The sequence below is a fragment of the Myodes glareolus genome, chromosome 5, assembly GCF_982192425.1.
Source record: "Myodes glareolus chromosome 5, mMyoGla1.1, whole genome shotgun sequence".
NCBI classification, from domain to species: domain Eukaryota; kingdom Metazoa; phylum Chordata; class Mammalia; order Rodentia; family Cricetidae; genus Myodes; species Myodes glareolus.
The window spans coordinates 24,465,369-24,483,045 of record NC_142030.1 but is presented as its reverse complement, the minus strand read 5'-3'; the positions used below and the strand labels follow the sequence as shown (position 1 = coordinate 24,483,045).

General features: G+C 45.5%; 1 protein-coding gene across 4 annotated transcripts in view; it reads right to left on the bottom strand.

The window, feature by feature from the left end:
* The window catches only part of C5H1orf226 (chromosome 5 C1orf226 homolog), a 297,311-nt gene that overhangs the window by 203,088 nt on the left and 76,546 nt on the right, over window positions 1-17,677 (bottom strand). For all 4 annotated transcript variants that reach the window (XM_085687715.2, XM_085687716.2, XM_087906163.1 and 1 more), the window contains exon 2: window positions 16,501-16,572. In XM_085687715.2, the coding sequence (XP_085543841.2) occupies window positions 16,501-16,572 (72 nt within the window). The remainder of the gene's footprint in view (window positions 1-16,500; window positions 16,573-17,677) is intronic.

Here is a 17,677-nt window from a genome sequence, read left to right as displayed (position 1 = left end):
AACCATCACATTTAGAATACCTGGAGTGACCATACTAAGTGGGACAAGAGTCAGGTACAGAAACTGACAATTCCTGTGTCCCTACCAGCACCAGGAGGGCGTATTGTCTCAATACCTCAGACATACTGTACCTTACTCCAAAGGCTTGGTTAAATCCCCACCTTCCCTGGAGAATTAGTTCTACCCTCTGAGCAGCCTGCCTCTTTGTCCTATGGTGCTCCTACCTGATCACTGTCCTTTTCCTTCGCCTCTCCCCTTTTCTTGCTTCTATTCCTGCTCATCTTCATATCCCATCATCAGGACAACTTTTCTTTATGAGTATGTGCAGGACAAGTACCCAAGATGGAGGATATTACACAGCAGAGATTGAGAGACTGGACTCAAAGGCCATGTAGTTCTGGAGGAACCCCCATGTTCCTGGCATGAACCCCCAGCTCTGCCACTTTAACACACACACACACACACACACACACACACACACACACACACACACACCCTGTGGCCTTCAGCAAGCTATTCGGTCTGTTCTCCCTACCTTATCAGTCAAACAGCACTGAGCAGAGCACTTCCCAAAGGAATGTTTATAAAGACAAGCAAGGTAAGCACCCATGGAGTCCTGAGAACAGAACTCTCGGGAAATCTTAATCACTGCTTCCTGAGCCCTGTGTTAGGAACACACATGAACACAGGATCACCACTGTCAGACGGCTCAGTAAGAATAAACAACAATCAGGGCTGGGGATGGAGCTCTGTTGACAGCGCACTTGCCTAGCATGCCTGAAGTCGTGCGTTCAATCTTTAGTGCCATACAAAAGGGCACAGTGATGCATACCTGTAATCCGCCAACCTAAGCAAGAGAATCAGAAGTTCAAGGTCATCCTGGTCTACAATGCAAGTTCATGGGCCAGCCTAAGCTAAATAAGACCCTATCTTAAAAGTTAAAATCATAATACAAAGCAGATTGAAATATCTGAGGTACAGAGAGGTAGCTATGGTGGTTTGAAAAAATAGTGGTACTATTAGGAGGTGTGGCCTTGTCAGAGTAGGTGTGGTCTTGTAGGAAATCTGGAAGCAGGTTTTGAGGTCTCATGTATGCTCAAGCCACACCCAGTGAGACTGTTTACTTACTATCACCTCCAGATCAAGGTGTAGCTTCTTCTCCACTCTCACCTCCTTCTCCAGTACCACGTCTGCCTTCACATCGCCATGAAGGTAATGGACTAAAGCTCTCAAAATTTAAGGCAGCCCAGTAAAATGTTTTCCTCTATAAGAGTTGCTGTGGTTGTGATGTCTCTTCACAGCAATAGAAACCCTAAGACAGTAACAATCTACCAGGTAACTATAGCTGAGAAACTGAAAGACTCGAGCCTGAAGGTTTTTAGTGTTAAGACAGGCTTTGAAGAAAACAGACCAGCAGGAACAAAGAAAGAAAGAGAATTCCAGAGAAAAGTAAAACCACAAAGGTCAAGGAAGGTCAAAGCAAACAGGTCACCCTGGAGGGCTAGTGGGAAATCCATTCTGGCCAGAGATCTGGGTACCCATGTGAACATAATGAAAAACGACTTTGGACAGGCACAGTAGCACCAGATCAATGAGCTCCTTATTGCAAAGACCCCGAGGAACCCCTGAAGGATTTTGAGATGAGGCATGACAGACCTAAGGCTTAGTGGGTGACCCAAAGTAGTGTCCTCTGTGGGTAAGATGAGCTCCCAGCTTTCTACTTCATGACTGCTCTCTTTGGGAACATGTAGATGCATGCCCCAGGCACAGAGGCCCGTCTTATACACTGTGAAGGGGTCTCTGCAAATGGGATATAGACCCTCTAAGGAGCTCTCAGGGTGCCCAGCCATTCAATTAAATGCAGAGAATCTGGGATAGATTTCTTTAGTGAAAATCATAAATCAATACGATCTCTTTCAATAAACAATCCAGCTACTGAGTCCCCATCAGCCTCTCAGCAGGATTCAGTTGTTTAGTTTAGAAGCAGCCAAACTCTTACTTAAATTAAGTGTCATCCCTGCTAAATGAAGACCAGATGTGTGAGCCAACAGAGACATCTAATCAAGTTTGAAGAAAGGATTGCTGTAAATGAGAAAACCGAGGGAGGCTGGGATCCAATGGAGCAGGGCAGGTGCTAAGGGGGCAGTTGGACCAGGGAAGGTCACTTGACAAGGGAAGGCTGATGCTGTCCTAAAATCCAGACATGAGAGTCTGAGTGGGAAAGCCACCTCTGGTTTTTCTCTAGGCAGCGAGAATCCCAGCACTCTCAGAAACCCCAGCCAGTCTTTTACTTTCACCTCCAAGTACAGTGAGAACACTGCCCCAGGCAAGTTCCCAAAGCAGGTGAGAAATCTTTGCTATAATCCTCACACTAGCCAGGGCTAACCCATTCCAGAGAAGGCCCGAACCAAGCCTGGTGTATCTTCAGTCATTTGCTGTCTCAGCCCCTAAAACCTCCCGCTTGGCAGTGTGTAACAACTTAGTCCACCACAGAGAAGTGGATGTTTGAAGGCTCTTCGGCTCCTCGGTGGGTCCTTCACTGGGATCTCGTTTTAGTTTTTGTCTTTCTTGTTGGGACAGGCTCTTACAGTGTAGCACAGGCTTGCCTTAAACTCCTGACCATTCTGCCTCCACCTCCTGAGTGCTACAATAGCAGGCATGAACCGCCATGCCTAGCTCGTTTTGTTTTGAGTAAGGAATACTTATGAGTATGTGCCCGTGTGTGTACATTTGAGGGCCCATGCTCACAGTGATCAGACATACAGACCGGAAGTGGTCATCTTCTTCTGCCATCCTCCAACTTTTCTGTTTTGTGTTAGTTTAGTGTTTTTTATTATAATTATTATTATTATTACTTTGCTATGTCTTGTTTCAGACAGGATCTCCTGTAACCCAAGCTGGCCTTGAACTCACTATGTAGCCAAGGATATCTCCGCGCAGCTGACCCTCCTTGCTTTGACGTCCTAAGTGCTAGGATTATAGCTATATGACACAATGCCTAGTTTATACAGTATTGGGAATCAAACCTGGAGCCTCGTGCCTGAGATGTAAGAAGTCTACCAAGTGAACTATACCCCCAGCTCCCCGCTCTATTTGTGGGACAGAGTTTCTTCACTAAATCGGAATCTTGTTCATAGACTGGCTGGCCAGAAAGCTCAAGAGATCCGCCTGTCTGCCCCGCCCCCTCCCCAGCACTGGGGTGACAGATGCCTGTCAACCACACGGAAGCTAGAGATCCAAGCACAGGCCCTGAAGCACAGCAATACCTTTACCCACGAAGTCATATCCCCAGCCCCTCCTTTCGGAAGGAAAGAGAAGGAAGAGGGTAGAAACGGCGTGTGCTCAGGATCCAGGCCCCCACCAGTCCCTGAGCCCCAGCAAAAGGTCCGGCACATGGATTTCTAGCCTGACTCTGTTTATCAGCTGTCTCCACAGCTGGACCAGCTGATGTCACAAAGCTTGGCTGTGGCCAAGAGGAACAGGTTGTTGTGGAAGTTCCTACCTGAGCAGGCCAGCTCAACAAGCAGCCCCGAGAAGTGCGGAGGGCTGGGACTCGTTTCAACAGGATAGACTGAATGTACAACAGTATTGATTCTATGCAGGGCCAGGACTAGGGAGAGGTCACAGCCACACTTGGCAAGAAACACACACTGTCTAAGTAGCAGAGGCTCCCCATGGGGCGACGCAGCAGCTATTTCTATCTGCCTTAGAGGGGCAGTACAGTGGTCGGGAAGCCAAGTTCTAGGTCCCAGATCTGGGCAGTGACCAACAGAGCAGTGCTGCTGCGCAGGTTGCTTCTCTTCCAAAGCAACTCTGTAAGTATGGTGAATATCCTGCAGGAAAACACACAGAACAGCGCCTCTCCTGTAACACCTGCTGTCAGAGATGTGTGTGGTACTGAAGCTTTTTAACTAGATACTTGGATGCTGATATGGCTCAGCAGGACACCTGGAAGAAAGAAAGCCATGCCAGGAGTCGTGCATGGTTCATGCCTGTAATTCTACTACACGAGAGGATGAGACAAGAAGGTTGCTAAGAGTGCTAAGCCAGCCTACTCTACAAAGTGAGCTTCTGATTCAGATAAATAGATACACATACACAGACAGACAGACATGATAGATGCATGTATACATATTTACATACATACATAAATACATACATAGAATGATAGATGGAGAGATATTCATACCGACAGACATATATAAATACATAGGATGATAGATGGAGACAGAGGCAGACAGACAAATACAAAGAAGATAGATAGATAGATAGATAGATAGATAGATAGATAGATAGGTGTTTAAAAGAAATCCACCCCCTATTCCTGTTGTTTTCTGATTTTTCTGTGAAGTGACTTTCAGACTCATATATCTAAAATCCTGAGAAGATAGATAGATAGATAGATAGATAGATAGATAGATAGATAGATAGATATAGATATAGATATATATTCAACTCGTATATACCCACACTAATCAACTTCCTTCTCTCCCAGTTCCTCTTGGGTCAGAATAAACAAAGACCCACTTGGCTCCACAAGTGATAGAACAAGGCAAAAGAAGACAAGGTGACAATTGACAAAGATATATGCCAGCAGTCTGTGTCTGAGCTACTCCCCCTTTCTGGGAGAGGCTGAGGCAGTGGGGGAATATGTGAAATGGAAGGCAGGTGGGGAGGGACAGCGGCCTGGTGGGGCCTGGGGAAGCAGCTTGCCTTTGTAAAGAAAGCAAAAATGCAACACACTAGCCCTTCCTCAGCCCACAGTGACCCTGTAGTAACCTATCAGGACATGCGTCTTTGATAAGCCAAGACCCAAACCACAAACTCCCTGGCCCCCTGCCAGCTCTCCCTATGATCCAGGCCTGGAGCTCAGCAAGGCAGCTAAGGGTAAAGCTAAGGTCAAGCTCCCTCAATGACTGCTTTCAGGAGGCCAAAGGCAGGTGAGAGCTCACCTATTTAATTAGCCAGCGGGGATGAGATAAAGGAGAACAAAGTAGGTGCCAGGTCTCATCAGGAGAGTGGGCAGGTAAGGAGGGGCAGGGCACACTGCTAACAGGGCACCAACATCACATTAGCAATGTAACTGCCACTGTAGACAACGGGGTTGAGAGGGATGTGGAGAAGCCATTTGTCATTCCACCGCCAACCACCGAGTGGTTAAAAGGCCTCTCCAGGGCCGCAGCTCTCATGGAGCCCAGAGAGCCTGCGGGAACAGCAGCTACTCAGTATTGTTGACACTGATTCAATACCAAAGGGCTGGGTATGCACAAGGTACACCAGGTGGGTCAGCAGTCTCTGCTCAGTAGGCTGTCAGTCTGGACTCAATGGGGCAACAGAGATGAGCCTGGGAAACACCAGACAGGGGGTGTCCTCCTAGCCAGGGCCCTGAACAAATGGCTTGTGCTGCCAACTCCTATGGCGCTCTGTGTCCAGCCATCACACTCCAGTGATTCAGAAACCCCTCTGTGATGTCTCTCACCAAACTCCTACCAACCATTCTCAGGAACTATTTCAACGTTGGAGACAGCTGGGCAAAGTCACAAGTCATTATAGAGTATGGTGTTGACATAAAGAAAGATTGGAAAGCTACTTTGAGGGGTCAAGAGAAACTTGTAGACAAAAACAAACAAACAAACAAAAAACACCAGAACTGGACTCATGGAGAAAGGCAGAAGTTGAACTGGGTCCTAAGGAGACAGGCTTCAGCTACCCAGGAAAAGCTTCCCAGGCAGAAAGGAGGAGGGAGCAGGAATGTAAAGACCTCCAAAGACCTCCACACCTTTCTTGGGGCCTGAGCTACTAGCAGAAGCCAATGCTCCTTGCTCAGAGCTCAGAGTCCAATCAGGAGATGGCGAAGCATCACAAATAGCTGTTAAACAGAACAACGCCAATAGGACTACCCTCAGAGGGACAGGCTGGGCAGCAGAGAAAGGATGGGTCAGAGAGAAGCTGGCGGTGAGGCACACCGATACAGAGGGCCTCTGCAAAGCACACACTTGACCGCTACTTACACCCCAACCGCTGCAATGTGGAAAAAAAAGACAGGGCTCCCCTTTATTTGCAGAGGGGGAGAGAGATCTACATGTTTGAGACGTATTTGTTTAGCGGGCAGTTTGGCATTGTTGGCTCGTGGGAAGACTAGAGATAGAGAAAGGAGGTGAAGATGACCCTGAGCTTGCTGACATTCTGGGTGGGCAAGATGACTTTCACTGGCATAAGCTGACATATATAAAAATTCAAGGGAGAAAGTTCAAAGAGGAGAAACTGCTGCAGAAATAATAAATCTGGGTTTTGACACACTGAATTCAAGGTGGCTTTGGAACACAGAGTGGGGAGGTGGTGCCACACAATATATGAATTTCAAGCTCTGAAAAGAAGTTTATAAAAATCAAATAAAATGGCCTTATTTACATCCAGTGCTATGCACTGCCTGGCAGTGTTCCCAGATGGAAGGCAGACACAATGAGGGACACAGATGACACTGGCTGCCCGGACACTTGGAAATGAGGAGAGTCAGCCTGTTCTTGTGGGATCCCTGAGCCCGACTCCAGTCTTGGTTCCCAGTCACAGCAGCACCACGCTCAACCTCTGCCATGAACTTACCAGCTCTGAGCTAGAGCAAGCTATTTAACCGTTCTCTGCCTCCGCTTACTCATCTATAAAATGGGTGATGGTGACACTCACACCCACACGGAGGGGTGGTGATTGACACTTCCGCAGTGCTCTCTGCCTATGGGTCAGATATAGCAACATGGCACAGTGAAATCTAGACCCATGTCTGCTTAGACTACACAAGGACAGGGATACAGAACAATGATTCCACTTCTATGACCCTTCTCTTTAACAAACAGCATCTTTATCCTATGGGGTGTATGATCCCAGGAACACTCTGGCCATATATCAATACCAGTGTCATAGCTAGGTACAAAAGGTCACCAGAGAGCAGCCTGGGCTCTCAGAGTCTGGCTCAGAGAAGTCACAGGAGAAAACACCTCTGGCTCTACACAGGAGTGAATTGCGAATGCATGTTATGACATAGATGGGCCCTGAAGACATCTCATCCAGTGAAATAAGCAGAGACAGGTGACAAAGCTGGCATATGATCTCACTTGTGGGAGGTCCCTAGAATAGATAAATGAAGAGACAAGACACAGGGCAGAGTTTCAGGCTGGGGATGGAGTTACTGATTAATGAGCATGGTTTATAACAAGGATAATGAAAGGCTTGGGATATTGACAGTGGTAATGGACACAGAGTATTGTCGTATATTTAAACCCACTGATCTGTATAACTTACAAATATTTAAAGTAAATTCCATTTATACATGAATGTGCGTTTAAAGCCAAAGAAGTAAGCATGCACCATGTCACCTGCTGCCAAAGCCAGAAAGATGAGCAAAGGGCCCCTCGAAGGCTGCTTAGTGTAACAGCCACAAACTGGCATTTGGTACTTATTCCCTCTTTCTATAGCAGACAGACGTTCCCAAAAGGATACCCAAATGCCAGGTTTGGTGGTGTTCACCAATAGTGTCAACTGCTCAGCGGGCTTAAGCAAGAGGATCATTTGAGCCTACAAGTTCAGAACCAAAGTAAGACCTTGTATCAAGAAAAACCTCCCTGTTCCAAATGAAGCAGCTTATCTAAGAAAGCGGACTGAGCTGGATGCATCCAGGCATTCCCGCGGAAACTCAAAGATAATCCTGCTTGCTCTTAAGTTTACAAGGCTTCAATAGAGCCAGCCCCTTATCTAAAGGCAACTGTATGTTTTGTTTTGACAACTCTGGGCTCTAGTAAAGCATCTCTGCCCTAGTTATTAAAAAAGAAAATCATTCCTGTGTTGGTATAGTGGCTCACACATTTAATCCCAGCACTCAGGAGGCCAAGGCAGGCAAAGCTCTGTGAGTTCAAGGTCAGCCAGGTCTACAGAGTGAGTTTCAGGATGGCCAGAGCCACACAGTAAGACCCTGTCTTGAAAAAAACAAAAATAACAAAACAAAACAAACAAAAAATGGAAAAGAAGAATTCCTGAATCCCTCATGTTAGAAACATCACTGAATTAAGTGACTTTTCATTCTGGTTCAAATTTAAGGAAAGATAAATGTGTTACTCGTGAGTAATCCAGGTACTCAGTAGGCTCTTAGGGAATTGGCTTCTCTTGAGATGTGAACTCGTGGGGAAAATTTCTACAAATAACCACCCATCCCAGCTCAGGTTTCCACGCCACCATTCATACTTTCCCGCAGGCTACTCTTTGAACCTAGACAGCCTATCCTCTGCTCCAGCGTTTTGTGCTTACTGTTCCCTCTGTGTGAAATGTTCTTCCTGCAGAGAGCCAGATGGCACATCCCTCTCTACCTTCTCATATAACCAAGAGGTCTTCCCCAGCCATCTATAAAAAAACGGCACTCAGTCTACCTCCTGGTACTACCTCGTCTCATTCTGCAGAGAATTTCCATGTGATTCTGTATGTCTAGTCTCTCCTTCTGTTCTTTCTCAACCACCAGAATGTAAGCTTCATCCAGGTAGGGACTTCCTTTCTTAAGACTCCAGAGCCTAAAATAATGTTGGCTCAGAAGTGGAAGTCAATATCTCCCTCCCAATGAGTAAGGGGAAAAAAATCAAGGTTGGCTGTCTGTGCATCAGTGCTTCTGTTGATGAAAATGCCTGCCTCAGCATCCCTAGGGATGCCAACTTGTGTCCTGTGGTAGAAAGGAAGACAGCTGTAACATGCTGCTGAAGTGTTTTCTTACGTTTAAACAAAGCCAAGCCCCTTTCAAAGAAACCCAAAAAGACAAACACCCAGTGTTTGACGGACTTGTGTCTAGCACTTCAAAAGTATAACGTGGAATCGTAGCCAGTAATAAAGAGAAATAAAATGGTGAGGCATGAAAACCCACAGGGGTACTTTGCAAACACTGAAAGAAGCCAGACACGAAGGCCTACATATTCTCTGAGACCATCAGTAGAAACTGTCCAAACTACTTCCATTCAGGTTGGAAGTGAATTGGTGGATCCGTGAGGTTGGGAGTTTTGGGGATACTGGGAGATGAGATATTAGAGGTGCAGAGTTGCTAGAAGCACATAGTTCTGTGGTAGAGCACTTGTCTAGAATGGGGGAGGCCCTGAATTTGATCCCCAGTGCTGCAAAAGTTTTAAAAATTCAGTAGTGGTTCAGAGTTTCTTTTGGGGGAAAATAAGTTCTATAATAACAGTTGTACAACACTGCATATGAATATATAGTGGATCCCACTGCTAAAATTGTATAATATGTGATATATAAATTATAATATCATATGAAATATATCTCAATAAAGTCATCACCCAAAAAAGTATTGACAAATTATAATATCATTTAAATATGTAAAACACAGTCTAGATATAAACTATTTATGCATACAGGTCTTAATAGATTCATAGATCATAATTTAAACCCAAGTTATATTATGTAACCAATAAATTCAAGTAAGTCAGAGAAAACTTCGCACTGAGATCATATCACTGCTCTCCACAGGAATCCACAGTGGATACCTTACCCTAGATCTCTGGAGTCCAGAATAAGCAGACTCCAGACTCGGATCACACAGGTACTAACAAGTCAAAAACCATAGCAAAAGCAACAAAAACAAACACTTAGCAAACAATCCAAATGGCCATGCCAGGTGTGGGTTGCTGCCAGTCCTATATACCGCCTACTGTGTAAAGAACCCACAGATCTATTTACCTTATGAAAATTCATTACATACAGTTGAAGAGCTCTTTTTTGAAAAAAAGATTTATTATTTATTATTGTATATACAGTGTTCTGCCTGCAAGTACGTCTGCAGGCCAGAAGAGGGCACCAGATCTCATTACAGATGGTTGTGAGCCACCATGTGCTTGCTGGGAACTTAACTCAGAACCTTTGGAAGAAGCCAGGCTGTGGTGGCACAGGCATGCCTTTAATCCCAGCACTTGGTAAGCAGAGGCAGGAGGATCTCTATGAGTTCGAGGCCAGCCTGGTCTACAAGAGCTAGTTCCAGGACAGACTCCAAAGCTACAGGGAAACCCTATCTCAAAAAACCAAACCAAACCAAACCAAACCAAACCAAACCAAAAACCTCAGAACCTTTGGAAGAGTAGTCAGTGCTCCTAACCTCTGAGCCATCTCTCCACCAGGTCAGTCTCAAACTTAGCAATCCCCCTGCCTGTGCCTTTTAAGCACTGAAATTGCAGGCATGCAAATAGCAAGGCATTCTGCTGTTGTTGGTTTGTTTTTGCAGAGCAGGGCTCCCATCTTTGTGCATGCCAGGCAAGCCTTCTACTATTAAGGTGTAGCTTCCGCCTAGTACTGTCATTTAGGGTACACAAGTCCACAGGTCAGGCACATCTCTGTGTACTGTATATGAATTCACATATATCTGGTTAAATCTATCTACTGAAAAGACATCATAAAAATTTTATTGATAATTAAACAAAGAATGAAGGGTTGCGTCTGTCCAAAGTCCCTTAATCACAAGCAGAAGAAATGGGATATGAATTTCATTCTGCCTCATTTCATACTAGAAAACTTCCACAAGCGGGCGGGACCTTCCCAGTGACTAGAGCCCAATGCTCTAATTCACTGTGATAGGCAGACTAACGTCCCAAGGTCTACAAAGGTGCTACATTACTAGACAGAGTGACTTTGTGGTGTGATAAGAAGATGAACCCGGCAGAGGAATAAGCTGGGATTTGGGGGGGAAAACAGAAGTGAGATACAGAATGTGAGGTGATGTACTGATGGGAAGCAGAGGTCACAGTGGTCGAACTGCTGGCTGTGAAGACAGAATGGAGGTACGTGCTAAAAACATGGGCAGCCTTTGCGCATAACCCAGCCTTTTGACATGTGACACCATGTTGTCATCTGAAAAGGTCACATTTGAAAACCATGCAATTAGAACAGCAACAATAAAACTCTCATCGTGTTGTAAGTTTATAACTGCATGTTAGGTCCCTTTCATAGCTACCTTTGGCTGAATTGCTCAAGGGACCACAGGTTGGATCCACTTCCCAGGCTGCTGGAACAACATGAAGCAGACTGTTCTCCAGGGCCTCCAGCAGGAAAGTGGCCCCACCCATGCCTTAGCAGTTCCCCCATTTCGGTCTTCTGACCCCTCAAAATGACAAGATGAGAAGTTGGAGCTATTTGAAGCCATTGTGTATAGAATGACTGGCTACTGTGTCCTGTGAAGTGCAGGGCCAAGCTAACACAACAGTGTGGTACTTAGACTCTGAACTTGTGACAAAAATGAGAGCACTTAATGGCAAAGGAGCCCAGAGCTGACTGAGGCAAGCGACCAGGGAGAAAGGTGATAAAGAGGCCACACTACAAGTTCACTGCCATGGGGAAAGGGGGCATGTAGACAGGACCCATAGATCCAGTCACAACCCTCCTCAAAGCTACCAGTCCCCTATGAGCTACCAAGAATACATCTAACTCAAGCTTTCCAAAGAAAGCACCTATGGTCTTTTATGGTTTTCCATCCTTTTGTTTTCCTTGAGAAAAGTTCCTGGAAAGCTAGCAAAAGTGGCCGCTGCAGGGAGAGGAGGAGGACAGGGCCAGTTCCTGGTTATCAAGCCACTGATAACAGATCCCACCTGTGCAGCCACACTAGAGAATATCAAGGCACATTAGGTAGGAAACATTGATTCCATATTGCACCATTTTGGAAGCCATTTGCAGCGTGGACCAGAATGCACCTAACCTGTGGTCAAAGTGGCCAATGGGAGGCCAGGATCATGGGCTGGACACTAGGAGTGCAGTCATTTCTATGCTGCCAGTGACCAGGTATGTGGCAGGTGCCTGAGAGGACAGAACAAGCCACTCAAGATGGCTTCCCTAAGGAAGGAACGCTAGCACCGACGAGGCTGGCTGTTAAAAGCAGCTGGATGAGGCAGTCAAAGCCTCAGGGTATTTATCTGCATGTATGAAATGCTCTAAAACCCAGAGGAAAGGTCTACAAAATGATAGCAATGAATATAAATAGCCCTTTATGGTTTAGAAAGCATTTTTTTCACGCACTATCCCAGATCCAACAATAGCACCAGAGAGACAGGATGAGAAGTACCATGCTGTCTTTTATGAACGAGGAAACGGAGATTAACAGCCGACAGCGGCCTTGCCAAGGTCACACATTAACTCAAGGGGAAAACTCCAGCCCAACTCTCATTACTCTTTGTTGAGAGCCCTCTTGACTACACTGAGTGCCCTTCCCAAGGAGACTAGAGTGAAGTGGCCGGGACTGGTGTTGACTTCTGAGAACAAAGAACACAGGGGAGTTGGGCATCATGTTAGACACTGGAAGTTCAAAGGACAGCTGTGACAGGATGTGGTCCTGTTCTCCAGGACCAGACCTCTCGGAGCTGTGACAGCCTCGTCTCAGAGGCCATCTGTCAGGAGCACTTATCATTACTGGCTCATCTCTGTGCACTCCCACAAAGGCTTGCCTGTCTCCCCCAAACTGGGTGTAATCTTCCTGCTGTACACACACCTTCTGAAGCTCTTTTTCCCTCTACTAATAATGTCCAGAACACATATTGCTGTGCATCAGAGGAGGGCAGGCCAAATGAAACCATTATGAAAAGCATGGTGGAAGTTCCTCAAAGAACAGAGCTACTGCCATAGAGTGCAAGCCTATGGGCCCAGCTACCCAGGAGGCTAAGGCAAGAGGATCACTTACACCCGCAAGTTCAAGACCAACCTAGATACCATAATGAGATGCCAGGTCAAATATTCAATCTGTCATATTCAGAAATCCCTTTTCTGAGTATGTAGACTAAAAAATCAAAGTAGGTTCTCAAAGAGGCATTTGCACACCTATGTACACACAGTACTCTTCACAATAGCTAAGAGATAGAAGCAAATTCCCATTAGTAGATGAATACATAAGAAAAATGTGATCTAATCACACAAATACAAGGAGGCATTGGGACGGAAGGAAATCCTGACCCTATACCATATGGATGGACCATGAAGAAAGTCATTATGCCAACATAAGGGTCAAATACTGCATGGTTCCTTTCTCATGATACCTTCAAAGTAGTCAAAACTGCAGAAAGAGAAGGTCGGAAGATGGCCACCTAGGGCTGGGGAGAGAAAGGATTGTATTTAATGGCTATAGCATCTCAGCTTCACAAGAAGGAAAAAAAAAAGACTGGAGATCCTAGATGCAACAGTGAGAATACACTGAACTAATGAACTGTCCACCTTAACTACTGAACCTTAAAAAAAAAAACCCTTTGAAGAGCAGAATTTAGTGCTATGCACTTTTACCATCCATTTCTTAGAAGCATATAGCATATTAAAAGTGGGGAAATGTCTATGACTGATACCATAAATTGAAAAAGAATGTGGAGAAGGTGAAAAACCAAATGAAAAGTGAACAGAGGGCAGAGGAAGCATGGCAGTCAATGACGAAGTCTACATGTATTTGGTTAAGTCCACATTGGGGCATGAGGTTGGAGCTAAGCAAGAATGCATCTACCTACTAGACCCGAGCTCCTAAGAGGACCAGGGACACCATCAGACAGACCCATTCACTCCCTGAACAAATTCTTTGGGAAGCATAAGAGTCTCACAGCCACTTCACAGCACAGCTCTCCAGAGGGGAGAAGGAGATCTACAGAGTTTAGCAATGATAGGCATGGTGCCCACACCTGTACCTGAGCACTCGGGAGACAGGCATGAAGATCTTAAATTCAAGGTCAAACTGAGCTACATAGTGAGATTCTATCTTAAAAATATGAGATGAAATAAAATAAAATGAAGGCCTTGGCAAGGCATCTCACCTGTGAGGCTCTGAGATTCTTATCAACAGCTGCTCTCAGGACTACCTACTGCTCTTTGGCCAAGCCCTGAGGCCTGGAGCTTCTAAGACCAGCAGAGTACCCAGCAACCAAAGCCTGGCATGTCCGACCCAGCATCAGCCAGGCACCACTCAACATAAAAGGATAGTGTCAGCTGTAGTCCTTTACACAGAAATCCCATGCCCTAGTTCTTGACAGCTGTAATTACAGCCCAAACAGCTTTTGAAAGGCAAAGAGAAAGAAAAAATAGCAGCCTGGACCTAGCAGTGAATTGTGGGGCTTGGAGAGGAAGACACACAATCACAGCTCTTACTTCTAATGGCAGCCAGTCCACACAAGCAACTGGACAGCCAGCCCAAACAACTTTCTGACCAGTTAATTTCTCCTTCTAATGTAATGAGCTCCTCATTAAGCACTGGAAACAGCTCCCACACGGGGGGGGGGGGGGGGGGCTGTAAGAAGAGGCATGCGGCTGCCAGAGCTGGCAGGTAATGAGAGAAGAGGAAACTGCCCCATTCCAGTCCCAGATGCCTGCAGATTCCATGACCAGCTAGCGCCACGCCATGTCTGGCCTGCCCCTGCTTCCAGGTAATGTTTTCCTATGCCTCTGCCCATTCTAAGTTGTGTTTCTGCCATGGGCTCCCTTTCTGTTACAGTTATTTCGTTCCACCCAACTAGGGTCAGGATTCATAATCGGCATTCCAACGAGCCCTCAGCAGGGAACTAGGGGCCACAGCACAGTCTTGAATATGAACCCTTAAGTGTGGAATATTCCTTTATACTGTGTAAATATATGTCACTGTGATTGGCTTAATAATAAGCTGACTGGACAATAGCTGGACAGGATAAGTTTAGGCAGGAGAATCAGACCAAGGACACTGGGAAGAAGAAGAGTGGAGAAAAAGGAGTCACCAGCCAGACACAGAAAGGAAAAAGGATGTACAAGATGAAAGAAAGGTAACGCTAAGTGGTAAAATGTAGATTAATATAAATGGGTTAACTTAAGTTGTAAGAGTTAGCTAGTAACGAGCCTGAGCTATTGACTGAGCATTTATAATTAGTATTAAGTCTCCGTGTAGGTTATTTGGAGCTGACAGCCAGGAAAGAAAAATCCGCCTACACCCAAGCTGCCTGTGAACGGCAACCTAACAGTACTTAACCTGGCCAAGGTTCCATGTCCTCATACACGAAATGTACTAAGAACATTCTCACCTCATCTAAAGTAGCTATAAATAATATATTCAATATCAAAATATCTAAAAATTCACCCGACATAGAAGTAGCTGTTACTATTGGGGGAGCTTCCGCTTTCACAATGATGGTAATATCAGGAACAGCCATTCCCGCCCCATCAGTCAAACATAAATAACAGAGGACTTCGGTGGACACCCAGAGTGCGGGCCAGTCCAGGCCCAATCTTTTGATCATAGCAGCAGTGAACAGCACTCAGGGCTTTGGCTTCTATCCATATATGGGCGCAAAGGAGGAAGTAAGAAGGCCTAAAGCTCTGTGCCGCAGACCAGGAGCCAAAGAGGGAGTAAAACTTATAACTCTTCCATGAGACCAAAGGGTAAGTGACAGAACGCATTCAGGCCACATGTCCATTTCTGGGCCCCTATGACTTCTCATGACACGATCCTCTGATGTTGTGACCATTCCGTCTCATCAGACTACTCTCATCAAAGTACTTTAAGTTTCCTAATTACCAAATCCATGAAGACAGCACTGCTGTACATAATAAAAGTATCAATAAATTCACCTTGGTAAAGAAGAAAAGGCTGCGTGACTGGGAGCATCGTTGAGCCAAACAGAAAGCCAACGGCAAGCATGTTCACACTCCCCCAGCACTGATGTCATTGCATTGAGGCTTCTGTTGACAGGGTAGAGAACCAGCTCAAAGGAAAACCAACCAAAGCAAAATGAAGCTCTGGTACCTATTGTGTTTTTCCTCTTAGATGAACAGATCACTCCAAAAAACAATGACCCAAACCAGGCTGCACCCGGAGATGGCCAACCCAGTCATGCTAACACCAACTTCTGCTACAACACACTCACAATACACCTGAGCAATCCCAAGCCCACCTCCAAACTGCACAGTTCTCTTGTTCTGGTGTCTCTTGTCCCATGGAGCAGAGTCAGAAAGCAGGGGGCTGCCATGTGTGCCATGTGTATCTCCCAGGAGATACAGGAAAGTGTGGCAGGGGGTTGGGCGAGCATGACATTCAAAAAAGTTCTCACATCCTGAAGCCTCAAGCAGCTGACCAAATAAGTGTTGTTGAAATTTCATATCCAACCTTCAAATTCTAAGCAAACCTTGGAATTCTGTGCCACAATCAATTACCATTTTAAAATGTTCTGATCAGTTACCAGAATAGAAGCTCACTAAAGTTTTGTTCTACCTTTTACCATTCTCCTTCACTGTCTAGCCAACCATAACACACACATCGCGGATGGAAGAGCTTTCAGACACGAGACAGGGAGGATGGCACTACTCGGACATCACACCCATTTCAACCTTTGGCCCCTATTGCACAATCCACAATAGTCTCCCAGTGGTGTCGGAATATGGACTCTGGGGCCTGGAAGGGTGCAGCCATCCATTCTGCCTCTCGGCTCTGGCTGAAAGGGCATGCAGCAAGGAAGCTTGACTCCAGAGTCACATACAGGGGCCACTCACCCGGATTCTGCGCATGGCAGCCACGATCTCCACCCTGCTGTTGGGTCTCGGCACATCCAGGCTTCCCACGTACTATGAAGAAGAAGCAAAGAGAGAATGAGAGGGGGGAGGACAATGTCCCCAACCACAGAACGTCAGGAGTTCAAAGACTCTGAGGCCGCACGCTTTATCTCCCCATTTTACAGAAAAAGAAATTAAAAGCCCAATGAATATCATCTCCTTTGAAATAGTTTCTAATATTTTTTATAAATAAGCAAGTTAACGAGAAATTATTGCTTCCATTTTCATCTTGCTCCTAATGTAGAAAAGCCCATGTTGGCTAAGAAGGCATCTGAATAGGAAAGGCTCTTTATAGGGATTCTTGCCAACGTCGACATGGCACAGTAGGTGCCTTTTTTCTTTATCTCCCTTCAATTTCTTCATCCATAAGATCAAAAAAAATTAACGCGCACACACACACACGCACGCACGCATACACACACACACACACACACCTCTCACATAAAAGTGCTTGCCATAAATAAAAATAAATGCACTTAGAGGAAAATAAATACTTTTGATGCTGTTTGTTGTTGTTTCAGGGTTTTTTTTTTTGCTTTGTTTTGTTATTGTTTGTATTTTTACAGGACTTCCCTCTTAAATCCAGGCTGGAGCTTATTATGTAGCCCAGGCTGGCCTGGAGCTCATTATGTAGCCCAGGCTAGATTGAACTCACAGCACTTCTCCTGCTTCAGACTCCCAAGGGCTGATTGCAGCCTGAGCCCCTATTTCTGGCTCTTTTTTTTAATTATTAGAATTTTACTGAGTTATCCCTAGACATATTGGAGACCTCTGACATTTTGTTAAGTTCCTGACTGTAGAAAGAATGAATTACTAAATTTTTTATGTAAAAAACTTTTATCTAATTGTACTTTTATTATTTTTTTTCCAAAACAGGATTTCTCTGTGTGGCATTCCTGGCTGTCCTGGAACTCACTTTATAAACCAGGCTGACCTTGAACTCACGGCAAGTTCTCTGCCTTCCTATCTCTACCTCCCTGAACACTGGGATTAAAGGCGTGTGCCACCAAGCCCCACCAATTGTACTTTTTATTTTTCTTTGGTTTTGGAGAGAGGCTTATCATTTAACTCAGGCTGGCCTCAAAGTTGCCTATTCTCCTGTCTCAGCCTCCTGAGT